This window comes from Vigna unguiculata, chromosome 6, assembly GCF_037176805.1.
Source record: "Vigna unguiculata cultivar grain cowpea cultivar isolate G323 ecotype 2 chromosome 6, ASM3717680v1, whole genome shotgun sequence".
Classification (NCBI taxonomy): domain Eukaryota; kingdom Viridiplantae; phylum Streptophyta; class Magnoliopsida; order Fabales; family Fabaceae; genus Vigna; species Vigna unguiculata.
Window position 1 is genome coordinate 47,423,404 of NC_140797.1, and position 21,030 is coordinate 47,444,433.

General features: G+C 30.1%; 2 protein-coding genes across 4 annotated transcripts; both read left to right on the forward strand.

Moving 5' to 3' along the window:
* The first annotated feature begins 263 nt into the window (after positions 1–263).
* Positions 264–10,125, forward strand: LOC114188012 (katanin p80 WD40 repeat-containing subunit B1 homolog KTN80.2-like). 2 transcript variants are annotated; one of them, XM_028076486.2, is made up of 18 exons: positions 264–588; positions 1,200–1,330; positions 1,762–1,879; positions 2,210–2,436; positions 2,520–2,622; positions 3,384–3,454; positions 4,031–4,105; positions 4,198–4,341; positions 4,995–5,169; positions 5,727–6,248; positions 6,888–6,944; positions 7,033–7,322; positions 8,152–8,277; positions 8,491–8,565; positions 8,688–8,800; positions 8,916–9,032; positions 9,122–9,190; positions 9,536–10,125. In XM_028076486.2, the coding sequence occupies exons 1-18, from the start codon at positions 564–566 to the stop codon at positions 9,594–9,596; spliced, it is 2,499 nt and encodes an 832-aa protein (XP_027932287.1). In that variant the 5' UTR covers positions 264–563; the 3' UTR covers positions 9,597–10,125. The 2 variants fall into 2 exon arrangements, with proteins under 2 accessions (XP_027932287.1, XP_027932288.1); XM_028076487.2 differs by lacking the exon at positions 264–588 and having other exon boundaries at positions 1,194–1,330; positions 2,205–2,436.
* Positions 10,126–10,633: 508 nt separating this feature from the next.
* BRD4 (bromodomain 4) lies at positions 10,634–15,648 on the forward strand. Of its 2 annotated transcripts, none has more exons than XM_028077715.2 (5): positions 10,634–11,273; positions 13,909–13,958; positions 14,082–14,181; positions 14,269–14,845; positions 14,938–15,648. In XM_028077715.2, the coding sequence occupies exons 1-5, from the start codon at positions 11,197–11,199 to the stop codon at positions 15,490–15,492; spliced, it is 1,359 nt and encodes a 452-aa protein (XP_027933516.2). In that variant the 5' UTR covers positions 10,634–11,196; the 3' UTR covers positions 15,493–15,648. The 2 variants fall into 2 exon arrangements, with proteins under 2 accessions (XP_027933516.2, XP_027933515.2); XM_028077714.2 differs by having other exon boundaries at positions 10,635–11,273; positions 14,104–14,181.
* Positions 15,649–21,030: the final 5,382 nt, after the last annotated feature.

Consider the following 21,030-nt stretch of genomic DNA (forward strand, 5'->3'; position numbering starts at 1 on the left):
TTTGGAGCTAAACAATAATTAAAACTGTAGTTTATTAAATATATATTATAAATGAACATAATAAAAAATTAAATTTAACTGAAGATCTTGCTGTTAAAAGACACTCTTAAATTTTTTCTTTTTTTAATTGCAAAGCACAGAGGAGTCTTTGCTGGTTGCTCCACACATATTAATGAAGGTTACAAAATAAAGAAATAAATAAATATTTGAAAAAGCAAAGAGAAAGGAAAGTATTTATTACTAAGAAAAAGAAATTCCTGGTCATTATTTTCATTCCCGTTCTCATTTCTCACGGTTGAATCTGAATTCTTCTTCTTTTTTTATTATTGTTTTGAGACCATTTCTCATCTGACACATCCATTCTAATTCCTACCATAGCTTCGGATTTCCATTTCCACCCGCTAAAACGCTTCTTGTTGTTGCGTGAATCGTTGTCTAAGAGTAGCAGCAGCAGCAGGGAGAGCCGTCTTTGAAGTAGACCCAAGTCCTGGATTGTTTCCTTACTTGAAGAAAGGAAACTCATTTCCGCTTCAGAAGCTGGTTTCTGAGGTGCCCAACAAAAAATGGCAAAGCGTGGATACAAAATACGTATCCTTTTTCTTTAGACAATAAATGATTGAAGGTGTTCTGTTAGAGAAATTGGTTATCTGAAATTGTTTCTGTTTTTTTTTTTGTAAGAAAAAAAAGTAGTTATGGTGGCTGAGTTTGTATTGAAATCTGGATTAAGTGGTTCTTTGCAGCTTCAAAGGGTTTTGTTTATTTATTTATTTTATTTTCTTACTTTTTGGGTTTTATGCTATGGGAGAGGACAAAGTGGAATTTGGTGTTTGTTTTCTGGAGAAAAAAAAAAGTGATGCTAATTTTGGTAGTTATGACGGAAAGTTTTAAGCTCTTAACATTTTTGTTTCTTTTGGTTGCTCTGAGATTGTTTCAGAAGTTAATGGAAAAATTTCAATTTCTAAGGTTTTGTCTTACCTCTTATCCGTACTTTTTTCCTTCAATTATTTGAAATATTTGGCATTTTTTTTCATTTCTCTGATCTTTTGGAAATCAGATGTCGAAATATATTAGTTTTCTGGGTTTAGGAATTTTTATTTGTAGGGTCTTGATTTATTTATATACTTTTTCAACCTGGTTCTCTGTGTGTTGACTGTGTTGGACTATTTGATAATGTGAATTCCTGAGCCAATAAACTTCAGAGGAATTTGTGGCCCATTCAGCAAGCGTCAATTGTTTAAATATCGGAAAGAAGGCATGCCGTCTTTTCATTACTGGAGGAGATGATCACAAGGTCAATCTTTGGACAATTGGGAAGCCAACTTCACTGATGGTCAGTGCCATTGCTCGCTTTGTTTTTTTTTTTTTTTTGTAGCATTCTGATTGTGATATGGCTACTGCTAGATCATTGGCTCAGCCACACTTGAAGGGAGGGTCTATTTCTAATGCGTTCCACTTTCTTTTACAATTGTTAATGTGTTTCCCTACTTATCTGTTTGACATTTTTGGCACTGCCTTTTACAATTGTTAATGTGTTTTCCTTGCTTATCTGTTTAACATTTTTTGCACTGCCGCTATAGGGAGGATAATGTGAAACTGGGATTTACTACCATAGTCAGATCATAATAATATATCACCTGTAATTGTTTTCCTGATTGGATTTCTCATTGTGAATTGTATGTGACTTTGTTTTGATAGAAGTACTGCTAGGTGGCATGTGTAACTGACACCTAACAATACTTGACTTACTGCAAATATATGCAGAGCCTATCTGGTCATACTAGTCCAGTTGAATCTGTGGCATTTGACTCAGCAGAAGTGTTAGTACTTGGTGGAGCATCAACTGGTGTGATAAAGCTTTGGGACTTGGAAGAAGCAAAGAGTAAGTCAATTAGTCCACTAAACCATGATGAAGTTAGGATAATATTACAATCTAGAATAGTGTTTATTGTTACATCATCTGAATGTAAACTAGAGAAATGAATACTGGGTGATCATAAATAAAATTACATGACTAAAGAATTATGATTTTGGCAGTTTGGCTATCTTACCTTCCTTGCACAATTTTATAATGGAATCCACAAGTACTGCTACTACTTCTGATTTTGAAATCTTACAGCATTTTTCAAATCTTGGTCACTATATGTGATCCTACCTTTGATAATTCATCATTAACACTTCTAATATATTTGTTATTGTTCTTGAAGTATAGTGGTTCGCACTGTTGCTGGACACAGATCCAATTGTACTGCTGTTGAGTTTCACCCCTTCGGTGAATTTTTTGCATCTGGCTCCATGGACACTAATCTAAAGATTTGGGACATAAGAAAAAAAGGATGTATTCATACGTATAAGGGTCATAGTCAGGGCATCAGTACCATCAAATTTACTCCAGATGGCCGTTGGGTTGTTTCTGGTGGATTAGATAATGTTGTGAAGGTAACAATATGGACATTCTTAGACCAGTGATGCTCTAACATGCAATAGGTTTTAACTCACAATTTTTGTATCAATGCGTGCAGGTGTGGGATCTAACAGCTGGGAAGCTCTTGCACGACTTCAAGTTCCATGAAGGACCCATTAGATCAATAGATTTCCATCCGCTTGAATTTCTTCTGGCTACAGGTGATTTAGTAACTTTTTTGAGAGCAGTTGAAGCATTTAATAGTGGTAGATGCTTATGTATAGGGAATATAGAAAGATTCTTTGTTTCATGATAATTGAATAGATACATATATATATATATATATATATATATATATATATAAATATTTTAAATACTGTTAATATAAATCCTTCTAGTCTATTCTTCATATTCATATACAATTCCTCTTAATGGGCATTCATTAGAAAGTACTATTCTTTGCTTTGTTTAGTATTTTAATTTAAGTGAGGTAGGTCTTGTAATTATAGAAGATTCAAACTATGAAACTTCCACATCTATGTTGTAGATATCTAATTAGCTCTTACCAAATTCTGTAATTATCATTTAATAATTAGTCTTTCATCTAAACTAACCTATTATGTCATGCAGTGTATTAAAGTTATTCTTAATAAATAAAATGCGAAATATTTGGATATTATCAGACGTTTGTCTTGGGGATGTGAAATGTGTTATGGTTTTGCTAAATGTCAATTGTAATGTGTTCTATACTTATCTGCTTTATCTCCAAAACTTCTACAAACTTACTGTTTGTATACATGTGATGTTAGGATATGTCCCACATTGGCTAGGAATATGGCTAAAGTAAATCATTATAAGACTTGCGTAAACCTCCTCTCTTGATCTAACTATCTAACTTCTGGGGTTAAGTTAGGCCTGGTTTATCACTAATATATGCAAGTTAATGAAAAACACTTATTGAAATTCACAAACTGTTTTGCAGGCTCCGCAGATAGAACAGTGAAATTCTGGGATTTAGAAACCTTTGAGCTGATTGGATCTGCCAGACGTGAGGTATCTAGACTTTCTGAAAGGAAACAATTATATTCATTTATGCCATGATTTGTTCTTGCATCTCTGTCTGTTCTGTCACTCTTTCACAAAAGCTCTGGACAAGTTGTGTACTATCACTGCTTCCAGGTCTCTTTTTCAACTAGTAGTAGTGTACTGAATCATCCTTCATGACACTTCTTTCCAGTTTGTCATCACATTGTTTTTAGTTGCAGATGAGATTTTTTGTGAAAATTTATTGATGTAGTTATGGACAAGTATATCGTTCCATTTTGTGCATTTATTTGGATTAAATATTTTTCTGTTTTCTGCAGATTATAGTGTATTTTATCTTAATATTAAGCTTGTAGATGCCTAAAATGTTCTTGTGTTCTATATAGTTACTTTTTATGTAACAAACATATGCCTTTGAAATTTTAAAATGTCTAACTGTCCAAAATCTGCCAAATACATTTGTGCAGCAAAATAAAATTTATAATCTTTGATAAGTGTAAACTATTGCATTTTCTTTAACAACTATAAATAATATCACTTTTAATTGTATTAGATATCTGAAATATATCATATTACTTTTACAAGGCTTCTGGGGTACGCTCAATAGCTTTTCATCCTGATGGAAGGACCCTATTTACTGGGCATGAAGATGGTTTGAAGGTAAAAGTTGTAATTTTTAGGTTATATATAAATTCATAATACAGCATTTGCAACTGATTAAAGATGTCATTTGCTATACCGATATATTGTAGGTGTATTCATGGGAACCTGTTATCTGTCATGATACTGTTGATATGGGATGGACAACACTTGGTGATCTTTGTATTCACGATGGGAAACTTTTGGGGTGCTCATTCTACCGGAATTCTGTTGGAATCTGGGTAGCAGATATATCGGTAGGACCCACTATGTTATTAATTTGTATTGCTTGCTTTTACATTTTAGTTTAGAGACATGTCGTGTCTGTTATATTCATATATTTAGTTTTGTTATAATTATGAATGTGTACTTGTAAAGTTGCGTGATGTCATCACTTCAGCCCTGCTTATGCAATACTGAAATTGGAAAAAAATTTAATAGTCTGGAAAACAGAATTCCAGCACATTTAATGATGTATGTGTATAGAACAATGGTACTCCAGGTTTGCTTGAGAATAAAAAAAAAGTCTACTTTCGCTCATTATTATTATTATTGGTTAATAGTATTAGTAATCAGTTTTATATGCTTATTTCTCGATAGTAAAGATAGTAAATGTCTGAGATAATATTTCAAATAATATGGTATAGAGCAATAGCACTCTAGGTTTGCTTAAGAATAAAAAATAAATCTACCTTTGCTCATTATTATTATTAGTTAATAGTATTAGTAATCAGTTTTATATGTTTATTTCTCGATAGTAAATGGTTGAGATAATATTTCAAATAATATGGGTATTAACTGCAACAGTAGTACAATGAAATCCACTTAGCCCAAATGAAATATATTTTGAGATGGAATTTTCTCTTTATTTTCGTTGGCCATATTCTGACTGGTAGTTTCAACATTTCAGCTTATTGAGCCATATGGTGCTGGCTTGGATCCCAAAAAAAATGAAGTCACAGAACAAAAACATGATATTCAAAATAGTAAAATAGAGAAAGTTGAAGTTAATGAAAGACCAACCTCTGGATTGCGCAGCATGTCTCCTGATGAATCAAAAGAGATAAAGAATATATATATTGACTGTAAGCCTATGTTTTCTTCTTTTTCCTTTTCTTTAGTTACTCTTTGGAAATTGAAGTTCTGTATCATAAGTTGCACTGTTTTTGCCTCATTTGATGGACTTTTGCTGCATTTTAATGCTTTGCCAACACAGATATTCCTTATTGGCGTTTGTTAACTTGCTAAAACCAAACCATACTGAATTACTGCTCTTTAACTGCTTTATCTTGCCATCCTTGATAATGTTGATTAAGTTAGGTTTAGATTTGGATTTGTCAAGGTTCTTAAACATTTGCCTCTGCAAGAGTCTGTGCTTTATGGTACAACCTATCAGATTATTAGACAGCATACTCCCATAAAGCAAAGAGTGTGGTTTAGCAAAGAGTGTGTTTGTGTTTGCAGCTTTGTTGAAGTGACTTAAACTTGATTTAATTTTACATGATAACATCAAGTAAATTTCTTGACATGATGAATGAGGATACATGCATAATAGTTGCATAGTTCTGGTGTCTATGCATTATAAATCTAATCATTTTACCAATTGTGTATCTGATAAAATGCTTATTTCTTCCATATAAAGCTTCTGGAGGGAAACCTTTTACTTTACCGAGATCAGGGTCTTTAAGTTCTGAAAAAGTAGATCTCCCAGAGGAATTCAAGGAAATGTGCAACTTGGGAACAATGAAGCAGAGTCCTCTGACAGGAATTCGTGTAAAATCAAATGAACAAGCAATTAGAAAATCTTTCATTGCACCGAACATTGTACCTCGGGATGTTACTGAGGGTAAAGTCTCATCAAAATCTGAAAAAGAGACCATCACCTTTTCAAAGACTAAGCCTGGAATGTTACTCAAACCAGCTCATGTAAGGAGAGCATCCACTGGCAGATTTGATGTTGATAAGTTTTCAGAAGATATGAAGTCTGGAACCTTTAGTGATCCTGCAATTAAATTAGACAGTACAAAAGAACTCAAGTTCCAAACAAATCTAGGACCTCAGAAGGAAGTCAAAGAATCTTGTGAAGATAAACATCCTATCAAGAGTGTTACAGACAAGTTTGACAAGATCATGTCTCCGAGTAGATTTTCTGACCAAAAGAAATGTAAGCTTTCTTATTAACCACTGAGCATATCAAATGCAAGTTATTGCCTATTTTATAGTTCCCTATCCCTACCGTATTTTCTTAATCTACTGTATCTGGTTTACTGTTCCATTGCTATAAACAAATTCTCTTGCCTCAGCTATACCGTGAGTAGATTGTTAACTTCATTAGGCTCAAGTATTTTAACTCTCATTTATTGAATTGTTGTTTTTTTGTCCTTTGATCCCAACCTATATTTTTAGTTAATGCCACGTGCTTCCTTAACCCTCTCAATAAAGGCTAATTACTAATCATATTTTGTTCGGAAATATTTACATTTGCCCCTTGGTTTTAAATATGTCGAAATGTTATGAAATTCTCTGTAGCATAGTTTGCCTTTGACTTCCAACTTATATTTCCTTTGAAAAATAGTGAGTAAACTATTGGCTAAGACTCTGGAGAGATAATTACTTTTTAGGGATGTGAACAAGTAGGTTTTCTGACAAGTAGCTTGTTGAGATTTGGTTCTGCTTTAGAAAAAGAGCCGAACTTCCATGTATAAGGTGATTCAAACAGAGATGTTATGCATACCTTGGCTTATTATTTATGATTAAAGTTGAGTCTTTCGAGGTTACAAGTGACATTCTTATTATATTTCAGGTGATGAATCCTTACCTCACAAGGAAGAAAGTAGTCCAGTTAAATACGTCAATGGAGGTCTGCAATCCCTTTTATATGCAATTTCATATTTTATACCTTGTAAAAGACACTGAAAATTAAATATTTTTATGTTCTATTCTTGCAGTTGCTGTTGTACGAGGAAGGACCCGGTCATTGGTTGAGAGGTTTGAGAGAAGGGAAAAGATTCAAATCGACGAAGATCAAACTAATGTATTCCTCCCCACAATAACTGAAACGAGAGAAAAAGTTCACCATGAAGATCAAATAAAAGCATCTCCAACAGTCACTATAGTATGTGAGAGGAGAGAGAGAACTCCCTTAATTGAAGATCGAAACAATCTGCCCTCTGTTCCCAATCTGCCCTCTGTTCCCAAGACGACAAAATTGGAAACTGATAAATCTCCTGACACACTGGTAAAATTATCTTCACTTAAAATTTTTTTGATACTAGCATGCATATCAAGGTCCGTAGTTTGTAGGTTTTATACTTTGATACTAACCAATTGAAATTTTGATAGGGTTGATAATTTGGTACGGGTATTTGTGACTTTGTTCGGTGAAAGGGTTTGAAAATATGTAATTTAAAATTATATCAGGAAAATATTATTTTATTCTCTCAAGTATTGGTTTCTCAGTTTTTCTTGTGCATATGTTATCAGGTTTTTCTTTTTTTTTAGTTCGGTTAAGCTATTATGCTAGAACACCCAGACATGATAAAATAAAGAATGCAAAATTAGACCCATCTAGATAATGAGTTTCGGATACAAGCAACCTTGCAGCCGTATTGAAATTTAGTTTAAATGCTATGTTTGTCAGTATTAATTTCTAAGAGTATTCTTTAGTTGCTGATCTGTAATATCTAGGTTAAATGCAATTGCCTAATTTGGTCTAGAGGAAATAAATATCTTGTGAAGAAGTTAGTATCTAATAAACAGGCTCAAACATTTATACATTGCATTGTAAGTTTAGGAGTTAGTTTCTCAGATCTTTTCTCATGAAACACAATCCGAATGCACCCTTATCCAAATTTGGATCATTGAACAAGTTTCAATATTCTTTCTATTTTTATTTCTCTAAAATTCACTGTCCATCTTCTTTTAGTGTACCTAGTAAAAAAGGGGTTTCATATATATATATGCCTTGAAAGAATGTGAAAGATCAAATTTAATCATGAACTCATTTTCACAAATTGTTACTTTTAGGTAATTCAACTAAATAGTGTTTATGTTTATCAATATTGCAGAAAGTTGAGCCTCAAATTTCTATACGGGATTCAAACTCTTCAAATGAGGAAGAAATCATTGAAGGTCTGATGCAAACTCATGATGTAACATTGAGTAATCTTCGCTCACGCTTGACAAAGTTACAGGTAAGTTTTGCTAGTTGTTAATACTCAATGTTTCAGTCTTTATTATTCTTAGATGTGGAACTCATAACAGTGTTAGGCCTTACGCTGTAACGCTGATGTACAACTTTATGATTGTCTGCTAAACAGGGTTAAAGAAAGAAAATGATAAAAACTAGAACCACTTTTGTAATTAACGTTACTGACTCGTCATGGTAATAATGTTTACTTTTGTAGGTTGTGCGGCACTTTTGGGAGCGCAATGATATTAAAGGCGCTACCAGTGCTTTGAGAAAGCTGCCAGATCAATCTGTGCGTATTTTATGAGTAGTGCTATGCCACTTATAGGCTTATTTTTGTGGTGTTTTTTAACTAGAAACTTATGGTTTTCTTATTGAATATACAGTCCTGAAATTAGTTTCGTTTTGATGCAGGTTCAAGCAGATGTTATCAGTGTCCTTGTGGAGAAGATGGAGATTTTCACCATGGATTTATTTTCTTGCTTACTTCCTGTGCTCACAGGCTTGCTTGATAGCAAGATAGAAAGGTAATCGTTTATTAATATATTGGTTTTGAAAAATCATGGTGATACACCGCTTACTTCTGTTGCTGAACACGGGGCTTATTATTCATCTCATTTTTACTCTGTTCTTACTGTACAGACATACCAAGGTGTCACTGGATATGCTGTTAAAGCTTGTAGCAGTTTTTGGTCCAACAATACGTGCAACTGTTTCAGCACCTCCCTCTGTTGGTGTTGATCTACATCAAGAGGAAAGGTGACCTCCATTTTCACATATTATTCTTTTCCCTTTCTCATGTATTTTACATGTGAACGAACCTAACTTTTATAAAATCTTGAGGACAGACGGGAATGCTGCAACCAGTGCTTTATGGAACTGCAAAAAATCCAAATGATCCTTCCAATACTGATACGGTAATCATGCAGTTTTTAATGGTGTCGACAAATATGTAAATTGAAAACAATTTTTGTTCATCTGGTGCTGGTCTTTATTTCTGAGTTGTTAACATTCGCTTGACATTGAAAATATCAATCTTATGGTGGGAAAAGGCAAGTAGGGTATGCAACTATGAATTCAAGTAGTAAAAGGAATATCACAGAATTGCATTTTTTTTTCTTTTTTGGCATATTATTCATGTTTCTGTTTTTTATGAAGCATAATCTCTCAGTTTTCCTAAATAAGTATTATTAACTTATTACCGGGTTTTTTACATCTCATCAAGAAAATGAATCACATCTTCATTTTCTTTTTTGCTGCAGGAGGGGTGGATTATTGGCCAGGTCTGCCCTAGAGTTAAATCTTGTTCTTCAGCAGTCCTAACTGAAAATGTTGTATGAAGTTTATGCCAAATTGTGAGGGAATGACGTGGCTCAATATGGTTTGAGGCAGGACTGTGCTCAAAACTTACAGGTTTCATGTTGGGTTGCTGTGATCGCAGGCTACAATTTTGTCTTGATGATTTGCTCTATTAGCTGTCATCATCGGCTTTGTTGATGGAAGAGCATTATATCTAATGTTTTACCTCGTGTTCAGACACTTAAAGCTAGAAGCAACCATCTGAGGATCTTGGTCTTCCAACACTTGTTTGTGAAGGCATGTGTCCATAACTTCACTAATCTTGGCTATATTGCTTGTACCTATTTTTTTCTTCTTCAATTGTTGTCTGGTTACTACCGTTAATACTCACCCGAACTGGGGTTTGGTGCACCTTGGTGCATATAATATTGACTATCACCATATGTATCAGTCAGATGTATGTAGTAGTAGTAGTAAGAAATAGTCATGCATATTTCTTATGTATATCTCATGTTCTATTTTCAATGAAATGGAGCTTCATTTTTTTGTTCAAGCTGCTCCAGCTTCTTTTATTTATATAGTGCCTATGATGTTGTCCTCCAGGATTATCGTGTCACATAGTAAACCCATCCATTAGAAATAAACTCATTTTCGTAATAGGTAGGTTCTTCAAAATTAAACATTTTATCCTATGTAATAATAAATATGTTCAAACTTGGAAAAAAAAATCATCTTCCTCGTAAAAATTTGTAAAACTAATTTTGTCATTATGTTAACCTTAAGAACAAACTTTCTCCATGTTCATTGTTATTATGACATAATCACAACACCCACCAAGTACCAACCATGAAAAACAAAAAATATCATGATAAACCAAAACAAGCAATAAACACCTAAACCAAAGCATAAGGCATACGAAAATGGACAAATCCAAAAGCATGTGCGAGTGAGTCCACAACTTGTTAAACATCACTTTCTAAAATTAGGCTTTCATCCTCTAAAGAAACTTGCAATATATGAAAAATGAAATTAGCAAATTCATTAATTGAAGAATGCAGAGAAAGTTGTGGAGAGAGAGAAAAACAGTGGTAGAGAGAGAAAGAAAGGAGCCATAATTAGAAACGTACAACTGTCAATTTTTCATCATCCATAATTTTGTTTTTCGATTTGTTTATGATGTTACTGTAATTGTTTTTTAAGATATTCCAACTTCAAATTCGAAACCTTTCTGTGAGCAACAATTAGAATCTCTCATCCCCTCATTTCACGCATAACCTGTCAACTAAATTTACATTCTTTTGCCCAACCAAACCACCCTCTTCCAAAACAAACAAAACATTTCAGAAAACCACATCAAACTAACAAAAACCACCATTTCCCCAAATTTTGCCAGAAAATAGCTTTTGTTGCCTTGTCTCTCCACACTCCCAAGTCATTTTTGTTCAAGCTTTTCTGACCAAAAAACTTAGTGTTTTTGTTTTTTCTGTAACAAAGGCAACATTGTTTTGGGTGCATATGATATTATTAAAGAAAGGTTATTAGATGTGAAAGGTGATGGGAGCAGAGACGATGAAGGGATGGGGCACCTGGGAGGAGCTCCTCCTTGGTGGGGCCATTCTCCGTCATGGAACCAAAGATTGGAACATTGTTGCCACCGAGCTCCGAGCCCGAACAGTTTTTCCTTACACCATTACTCCTGAGGTAAAATCAACAATTAATAATTCATTAAACAACTTTTTATTTTCTCTCCTTGATCTTTCGATTTTAAAAATAAATAAAACAAAATTCAATTGCATTATTTCTTTTATACTTTATTTGAAATTCGTTGCTTATTCATTATTTTCTCTTTCATGGATTGTATTAACATTAAGTTCATACTATTTTTAAATATATTTAAAACTTCAACAATAAAACATTACTAGAAGAATTTTCGTTATTAAATTTCATTATTGTTTACTTCTTTGAAAGCAGTTGATTTCAGCATTAAGACAAATGTTTTACTACGTTCTATTTATTATTTTTTTATCGTCATTTTGTTAGAGGAAGGGTTGAACTCAACATACAATTTTTCTCATCCTTTTATTTTTCTGCTAAAGTAAATGTTTTAATCTTTTTGTCCATAAGAGAATTGCAAGCAAATATATTTCATTATGAAGTTATAATTGACAACCTAAAAGACTTATGGAAAGTAAGAACAAAGAGTAAAAATAAATGCCAAAAAAAAAAAAAAGTAAATTCTATTCGAGCAGTTTTCATTTTGGTTTTTGCGTTTCAATTTGGTAATTTATGCTTTCGTAGTTCATGAATTATAGTGAACATATGTTTAGTTTGTTTTATAAGTGTTGCGTAAAATGAAAGATTGTTTCAATCAAAGATATATGTGTTTGCCAAGCAAGGAATATTATTCATTAAACATACCTACTTGAATGTTTAGTTATTTAATAGGGTGGGAATGCGTGAGAAATAAAAATAAAATATTTTAAAAGTTATATTATTTGGTTAATTTAATAACAAAATAGCGAGGTTAATACAAATCACGCATGAGATTGTCAACATTTTACATCATAACTACCAAATAACTATTGGACTGACACATACTTTGCTTCTTATTTGTAATGATGAATGATAGTCGAATTATGTGTTTCATAATTATGATAATCAATATAATCGTATGTGTAATTAGGAATACGTGGAGTCAAGAAGGAACATGTATTAACTATTTATTATCCATTTAAAAAATTTTCCTACTACCCATTTCATACCTATTTAAAAATACCCACCTCAATTTTTGAAGATTACATATATTAAGTTGTTTCTAAATTAGTCGTAACTATTTTTTCTCTATATTTTGATGATAAATAGATATAATTATTTTAAAGAATTAATATTAATTTTTTTTACATTTAAATAATGTGTTAGATCGACATTATAATATCTAAGTTAGAATATCGTTTAATACATAAAAACAGTATACATTTCAAAGTTTTAAATAAGGATAAATTTGAATTTCATACCATAATTTTATATAAAGTTAATTATTTAAAACAGAAATTCGTATAAAAACTTAAATATAAATATACAGTTAGATATTAATACTAATAAAATTATTTTTAAAAAAAAGTAGGCTGCGCCAGAAAGTATAAATATTGATAAACTAACCTTTTAAAAGATAACTACTAACTCCATCTGTCTAAAAAAAAATACAAATTTATAAAATTCAAACACTGAGTGATTATTTAATCGTTATGGTTTTAGTCATCAATATTCATTAACTTGTTGTAAAATAAATATTCAAATGAAACTGCTAATTATGAGTAATAAGTATTTTAAAAATTAGATATTATAATATTCACAGTTATCTCATTGCAAACATTAATTAAGATACTCATATTTATTATTCACTAATAATATATTCGGATAAGATAATTAAGAAAATAATTTATTTATTTGATAAATTTAAACTTTTCTAGAGTATAATACAAAAATTTAAAAATTAAAATTTAAAAATTTAAAAGTATTTCAAATAATTAAAACAATAAAATTTGAAATTTGAAAAGAAAATATAATTTCAGAACTAATTATTTATTAAATAATATTTAGAACATTTAAACTTAATTACTAATTTTAAAATAAAATTTTATCTAGAAAAAAAAATCAATTATTTTACTAAATAAAAAAATTTAAATGTAATATATTTTTAATTACTTTAGATAAATAAAATATTTAAAAATAAAAATAATTCATTTTTAGTAATTTAAATATTTTGTATTTCAGTTTTTTAAAATTGCATAAATCTTTTATTCAAACATAATGCAAGATTATTTTTTTGTCATCCTTGTATATGACATAAAAATCATGATAAAAATGTTTATATGTGTAAAAGTAGTAGATGTAAAGAATTTTTTAAGATATAGTTGGACAAATTTTCTATATGAAATAAATAAGAAAAAAGGAAATAAAACTAGTCTATGAACAAGTTTAAAAACAGAAAAGTTATACAAGATCATTTTTATAGATTACCTTATGCATAAAATAACTTTAGCTTATAAACAATTTATTTCATTCTCTTTTAAAAATATTTATAGATAAACTGAATAAACTAATTTGTCAATGGCCAAACCATATAAACATGCTTCTTATCTTTGATTGAGTCATTAAACATTGCTGATCTTGTGACTTGTCTCATTTTGCATTGATTACTTTGTGTTGATAATATAAAGATTAGCTTAATAGTTCAATTAAGTCTATAGTGAATTTAAATGTGAAATTGAGTATGGATTTTTGTGATTTCACAATATTCATACCGAATTATCCATGAGATATGTAACTTTTGCAGGTATGCAAAGACAAATATGAAGATCTGCTACAACGATATTCTGGAAACAAGTAAGTACAATACATTTCTTAAAAAGAATTGAATTTGTTTTTTCACTGTACATTTTATGAAATACACAAAGACATTGGTTTTTCTCATTGTAATATGGTAAAAATGACATTTTTGTTCTCAAGTTCAAAGGAATGACATTCTCAGGGCTTGGTATGAGGAGCTTAGGAAGACTAGAGTAGCAGAGTTGAAGAGATCTCTAGAGATATCTGAAGATTCAATTGGGTCAGTTGCAATTTTTTCTCTTCATTTTGCTACAAAGAGACAACAATTGTTTGAGGTTTTCATTATACAAAAACATGTTTGTTTCAGGTCTCTAGAATCTAAGCTTGAAAGCCTGAAGGGTGGTGAGAATGATAAAAGAGATGGTTGTGATGTTGATAATGTTGATAATGGATCAGTTGGTCCAAAGTTGCATGTAGCTTCACATAAACTAGAAAGAGTTGAATCTTCCACCAAAGACAACACATCAAAAGATGGACTTTCTGCTGGGAGTTTCACTCATCAAACTCTTCCATCTGTGCCTGTTCAACATTTCGAGACTAAGCCTCACACACTTTTGAATGTAGATAAGTTAGCATATGCTGTATACGAAGGAGAAGGTGGGAGTTTTAAGAAACGAAGAGGGAAGAGGAAAAGGAAGGATTGTGGCAAAAATACGAAGGAACCAAGCATGGCAGAGAGTGTTTTGTTAGATTCAGTTGATGTCATGTCATGGTGTAAAGAAAGTTCTACCAGTAACTACAGTGAAGTTGCCAAATCAAGCGGTGTAAATTATCAGAATAGGAACTTGAAAAAGAGTAGTAGGGTGGAAGACATGATGAAGATTTTGGATTCTATTTTTGAAACCAAATGTGCTTCTGCATTTCGTCGTAGACTTGATAGTCAGGTATGTGTAACAGTTTCTTTGATGTATAATTAGTATCGATCTTTACCCTGTGGATTATGTTAATCATTTGTTGTTCTAATATTTAACAACAGAAGAGAGGGAGGTACAAGAAAATGATTCGACAACACATGGATTTTGACACCATAAGGTCGAGAATCAGCGACCAAACAATTAGATCAAGTGTAGAACTTTTTCGAGACATGCTCCTACTCACTAACAATGCTTTAGTCTTCTACTCCAAGAGCACACGTGAATACAAATCTGCTCTGTTACTAAGAGACATAGTAACAAAAAAAATAAAGGAAAGTTGTTGGAAGGATACGAATAACAAAGTCACCACCACCAGTGAAGTTACCAATGCAGCTATTAAATTACCTATACATAATCTTCATGTGAAACCAAGAAGCATACGATCTGGTAATAGAAAAATAATAGCAAAAGCTTGTGGTGGAAATGGAAATAACTCTGTATCTGGGGTTTCACATGCTACCAAAAAACCTACTAAAGTTGATTCTCCATCCTCTGTGGAATCCTTGAGTGTGAAGAAGAAAGGTTTTGGTCGACCAAAAAAGGTTGGACGAGGATCTGCTAGTCAAAAGCCTGCAGTACCAATGAAGGGAAAGAAAAAAGTTAGAACAACCAAGTAATAACACATTAACCAATATATTTCTCTGTACAAAGATTTTTATCTTTGGTTAGATATTTTTTTGACTTCTCTGGTGAAGGACCAAGTTTCAAGCTACCACCAACAGAATCTTTATTATAAGTTAAAGGGAGAAAGTTAGTCACAAATATATAAAGAAGAACGATATTTTCACTATTAAATTTTTGACAATTTTTTTTTACGATATGATATAATATTTAAGTGATTTTAAAATATTAAAAATAACATATCATATTACAAAATAAAGTTATTAAAATTTAGTAGTTAAAAAATTATTTTTTATATATAAAACAACTCCAAAGTATATAACTTAACTAGTGTACAGAAGTTTTGGATATTTTTTCCTTTTTTCTTACGACATTAGATTTCTTGTAAATTGTAAATGGGAATCTTAATTGTAGCAAAAGTGTATTAATGGATGATCATGACTGTTAGTTACGGGATTAACTTATTGGTAACCTTTTACTACACGTTGGTTCTTGGTAGTGTTACTTTATAAACTAACAGCTAACATCATGAAACAAAAAATAGAAAAGTAGAATTTAAGTTTGTGATCAATGAAATTGATTCTTTTTACTTACATATCTTAAGATGGTTAGATATGTATAAAGATGGGTTTTCTAAAACTAAAGTATATAAATAAGTATGTACCAGTACTCCTTTCACACACCAATAATATTTGAGGTTATATTTTATAAGGTAATATTTTCAGTTCTTTTTGGAGAAAATTCTCCACCATAAAAAACAAAAATTTAATTGTGAGTATTTCTTGCACAAATTCAAACACGTAGAAGAACGGCCAGTCAAGTCCTTTTAGAAAAAGAACAAACAGTCAAAATAAAGATATACAATTAACAACTTGTCACCAGATCATATTTTAGATTTAAATAAATATATTTCTAAATATATTTGAAACATCAAATAAATTTAATATAATTTGATAAAAATAAATAAATGTACATATTTCTAAATTTGAGATTAAATTGAACCAAAATTTTAAAGAAAACTAATTCTAATTTTTAGTAAAAATTAAAGAAAAAAATATTTAACTCTTATAAATATTAACATTTTTCAACTATTACTAGAATTATTATATTTATTATTATAAACTTTTTATATATCCACTTGTTAATATAATAAAATGATTTAAAGCTACATTTAAGTTATCAGAACTAAAATAAACACTAAATATAGTTGGAAATATGAAAAAGTAAAAAAAAAAAATTAAAATTGCTTTATTTTAACGGGCTGGTATACGATCAAAAAACGAAAATAAATAAGGAAATAGCTCTATTGACCTAATTTAAGCTTGATAAATATAATGAATGATTCTTTGTATAATTAATGTATTGATATAGACTTCAATTTACTCTTTTGGAAACATTAAATTATAGATTGAACATTTAATTACATGTAACCTGTCCACATATTTTCTCACCATCCCATAGTACTTAACTCCAGTACCATCCAAATTAATTATTAAGATCTTGATTACCTAACCACTAAAATATTATTATAACAATCTACTACTATGTCAAGAAATGAGTATATAATTTGATATAGTTGACACTAATCAGTAAATTATTGGCCTAGACATTTTTAAACTTTGTGTTAATTAATAAATAAATAATATGTTCCTTATTACTAACCACTACGTTATTATTATTAGAGATTTGATGTTTTTTTTTTCAACTGAGAGTGCAAAAAACATGCAAAGCCTATTTCCATGGCTTGTGTTCTAATAATATAAGTGAAAAATATAATTTTATTCTAATATAATATTAGTACTACGTAATCAATTTATTTATGCATACAACTAAGACATCCCATATCTTAATGAATGATTCGTCACATTAATTTAAGGAGTTTTTTCTAGTAAAAACAAATTTTAATAAAATTATAGAATATTTTAAAAAAATTTATATGAAGATTTTTTAATGTTTGTCTATTGTGTCTGCTTTCACAGCAGAACAGGGGGCGTCCATGTTTAATAATGTGAAATGTCGATGGTTAGATGCCTTTTTCAAATAATAATAATAATAATAATTATAATAATAATTATAATAAAAAAGTATTTCTTCACATAAACTTTGGTCAGATTCACAAAACATTTTTCTTTTTATCAAGAGCCCGTCTTTTGCATCTTTTAAAAGATGGTTAGGAGAGATGAGTGTAGATTTGATTATTTTATTTGTATTTTTAAATAAAATTAATATTTTTATCTTTATTTTTAGAATAAAAGTAAAGATAGAATAAAAGTTAATATTAAAAGTGTTTTAATAAGTTTAAATGAAAAGAATGTGAGAACAGAGATAAATATTAAAATGAAAACGATAAATATATCGATATATTTAATTTTGTCCTCATACCTGGTAATTAGGTATTACTTATATATTTTGTCAATGCGAAGTTCTCTACCAAATAATAAATTTGTTTGTGATTCCTACTTTATGAATTTAATGACTTCGTTTTTTTATTTATTATACTTAAAATATGTGTTAAACATGTTTTTCGTTTATAAATTATTTTAAAGATTTGTTTTTGTTCCGAAATTAAACTACATACTTACATTCTATAAAATTCATGGTAAAATATCTGCCACTAAAATGCACCTGGATTATTTCATATATGATTTTCGTAATTAAATGTACTGTATACTTATTTGTTTTCACAAAATACAAAAACAAAACATGTATATATTTAATTTAGAACAAAAAATCATTTTTAAAGTAATTTAAAAATTAAGAATACATTTAACCCTTAAAATACTGACAGAATCTTTAATCCACTTAAAACAAATTAACCAACATATATTTAGTTTAATACAATGCGATGAGATTAAACAAAAAAGTAAAGAATATGCGATCTACATCAACCGTTTTACACGAATACAAAAGATTATAAAATGTTTTTTAAAATTTTCATGAAATGGTAACCTGTGAATCACGTTAACCAAATCCTAAAAAATTATACGACTTAAATAATATTAACATATGATTAAGAACTGAAATAAAAATATATGGTTAAATTAATTAAAAAATTGTTATACGTTCTATAAACTTATTATTTATTTTTTTAAAAATTGTAGCTAAAGAAACATAGCTTTATATTTTTAAGGACGGAAAAATATATTTCACCATCTTTCATTTTTAACGTTCAAAATCTTATCTTACTCAGTTTGTGAAGTAAAGTAACAGAAGAAAATTTTGGTTTTTTACTTTTTCTCTCTTTCATGTTTGGATGTGTGCAGAACAAAACTCAAAAAAAAAAAAAAAAAAAAAACAAGAGAGAGGCAAAAGGATGCATTCCGTGACAACACTTAAAATCTTAAGTGTGCGCATGTGGGATCATAAACTCCGTCACATGATCATCACTCACTCTTTTGAAAAATAATTAACTATACTTCAATGTCTTTGATGAACTGCCATAAAAAGGGTGAATTAAATTTCACTAACTATTTAATGTGAATGTCTGAGAGGAAATATTGTCCGCTTATACCTATTAATCTATAAATAATTGTTTTATCAGATTAATCTATATGCATCATTTGGGGTGAATGTGTGTGGTACAAAAACATTAAGATAGGGTGTGTTAGGTTAGGTTGGTTCCCTGCCATAACACCTACTAACTTTCAAGCTACCATGCTAATTAAACCTACAAAATCCACAGATTTAATAAACCAAATCTGTGAATTATTCTTAATTATATTATTTAAAAAAATAAAAATTATTATGGGTAAGATTTGTGACCTTAATGTCTCCAATCAGCCACAGAATAAGGGACACATTTTAGTGATGCAGGACCAAATTAAACATGTTATTTGCGAAATATGAGTTTTTAGTAAAGTTTAATTACAAGCCATATAGATAAAAAAGACATTCTAAAATTGTAAAAGAAAAGACACTAATTTTTTTTTATCAAGATATTGAGTATATACTTTTTCTTTATTAAATATTTTGTTTATCAAATATTAAAATATTATTAATCTTTTTTGTAAACAGTGAACACAAATGACTATGAATAGAGAAAGAGTAGGTTTATGTCACTGTTGGGAACTGAAACAAGGAAGCTTGAAAGGGATTAGTAGACAGAAAACAGAAAATCCAACACTGCTTTGGTAATTGCAGTGCAGGTGCACATTGATAACGAAGTTTTTCACCTCAAACTCTACAATATTGAAAATAAATTATTTTCTACATTATTTTTTTCGAGGAAACTTTTATTTCGTGCCTAGATTATATAACATGAAAAAGTAATTATAATTTAGAGGAGATCAAACTTTTATTTACGCTTTTGATTTTGCCAGTTGTTGAAATATATTTATTTGGTACATAATCACGGGAAACAATTGTGAATAGTTTCAAATTAAGATGTTGAAAGGTAGGACGTTGGTGACCTAAAAAATGCTATGCAACTAGGATTCGTCAAAGCTATGTAGTAGTGTTATTATTATATTACTACACACGACCATGTCTAAGAAGATGCTAACATGGTTAGCATAACATTTTATTTTAATGTATTCTGTCAGAAAAATTCAATTTCTGAACCACACACGTTGCACTGGATAACTTCATTTTGTTTGAATCTCTACGTGGTTGTTCAACACTGCTTCACTATTCTACAAACACGTTGGCATGTGGTATATGTGCATTTGCAATACTTGCCACAATCTTGCTAATTTTATCGATATCAAACAAATTTTACCAATTTAAATTCAAACAAAATGTTATTAAAAATTATACTTTTTAATGCTATAGATAATTGTTTCAGTAGTATGACAAAAAAAAAAACATAAAAATTGGATAATATTACTGTAATTATGGTTACTAATATTTTTTTTCTTTTATTGGTCTACATAACTTCAATGCGTAATTAAAGTAACTTTGATGGAGTAAATAAGAGTCGCTAAAAGTAAAATCCATAACACTACATGGTGTTATTATTTCAAGTAACCTAATTAAAGTTTTTTACTCTATAATCAACTGAAAGAAAATTTTCAATGGCTCCACTTACCCCGTAGAAAAAATGTTGTGGGGTCTGAAAAAGGTAAAGAAATGCAGTTTTGGTGCCCAACAACAGTTCCTCTTATGGGTCGAGATGTTAGTGCTCTTTAATGATGTTGTGTTGCTCCTAGAGGTGATAATTAAAGAACACGTTGCCCTTAAACCCAATATTAACAGATGTTGGTTGACAATTTTTTAATACCCCTTGTCCACATAATTGCAATAACATGTAAATAGCTAACTATTGTAAGCCTTTAATGACAAATAATGAATACTCTCACATATTCATCATATACATTAAGATCATTCAATAATGCTGCACTATTAACCTTGTTTTTTAAACATTTCATACCGAAAATTGGACATTAAATTAAAGTCCATACCAATTAGAAGTTAATTTCATAATCAATTTAAAAATTAAAACTTGTGGAAATATCTAGAAATTTGATTAGAGTTAAGGTTCATGTATCGTCTTTTTTGTAATAAAACAAGACAAATGAACGTTTTTTCACCACTTT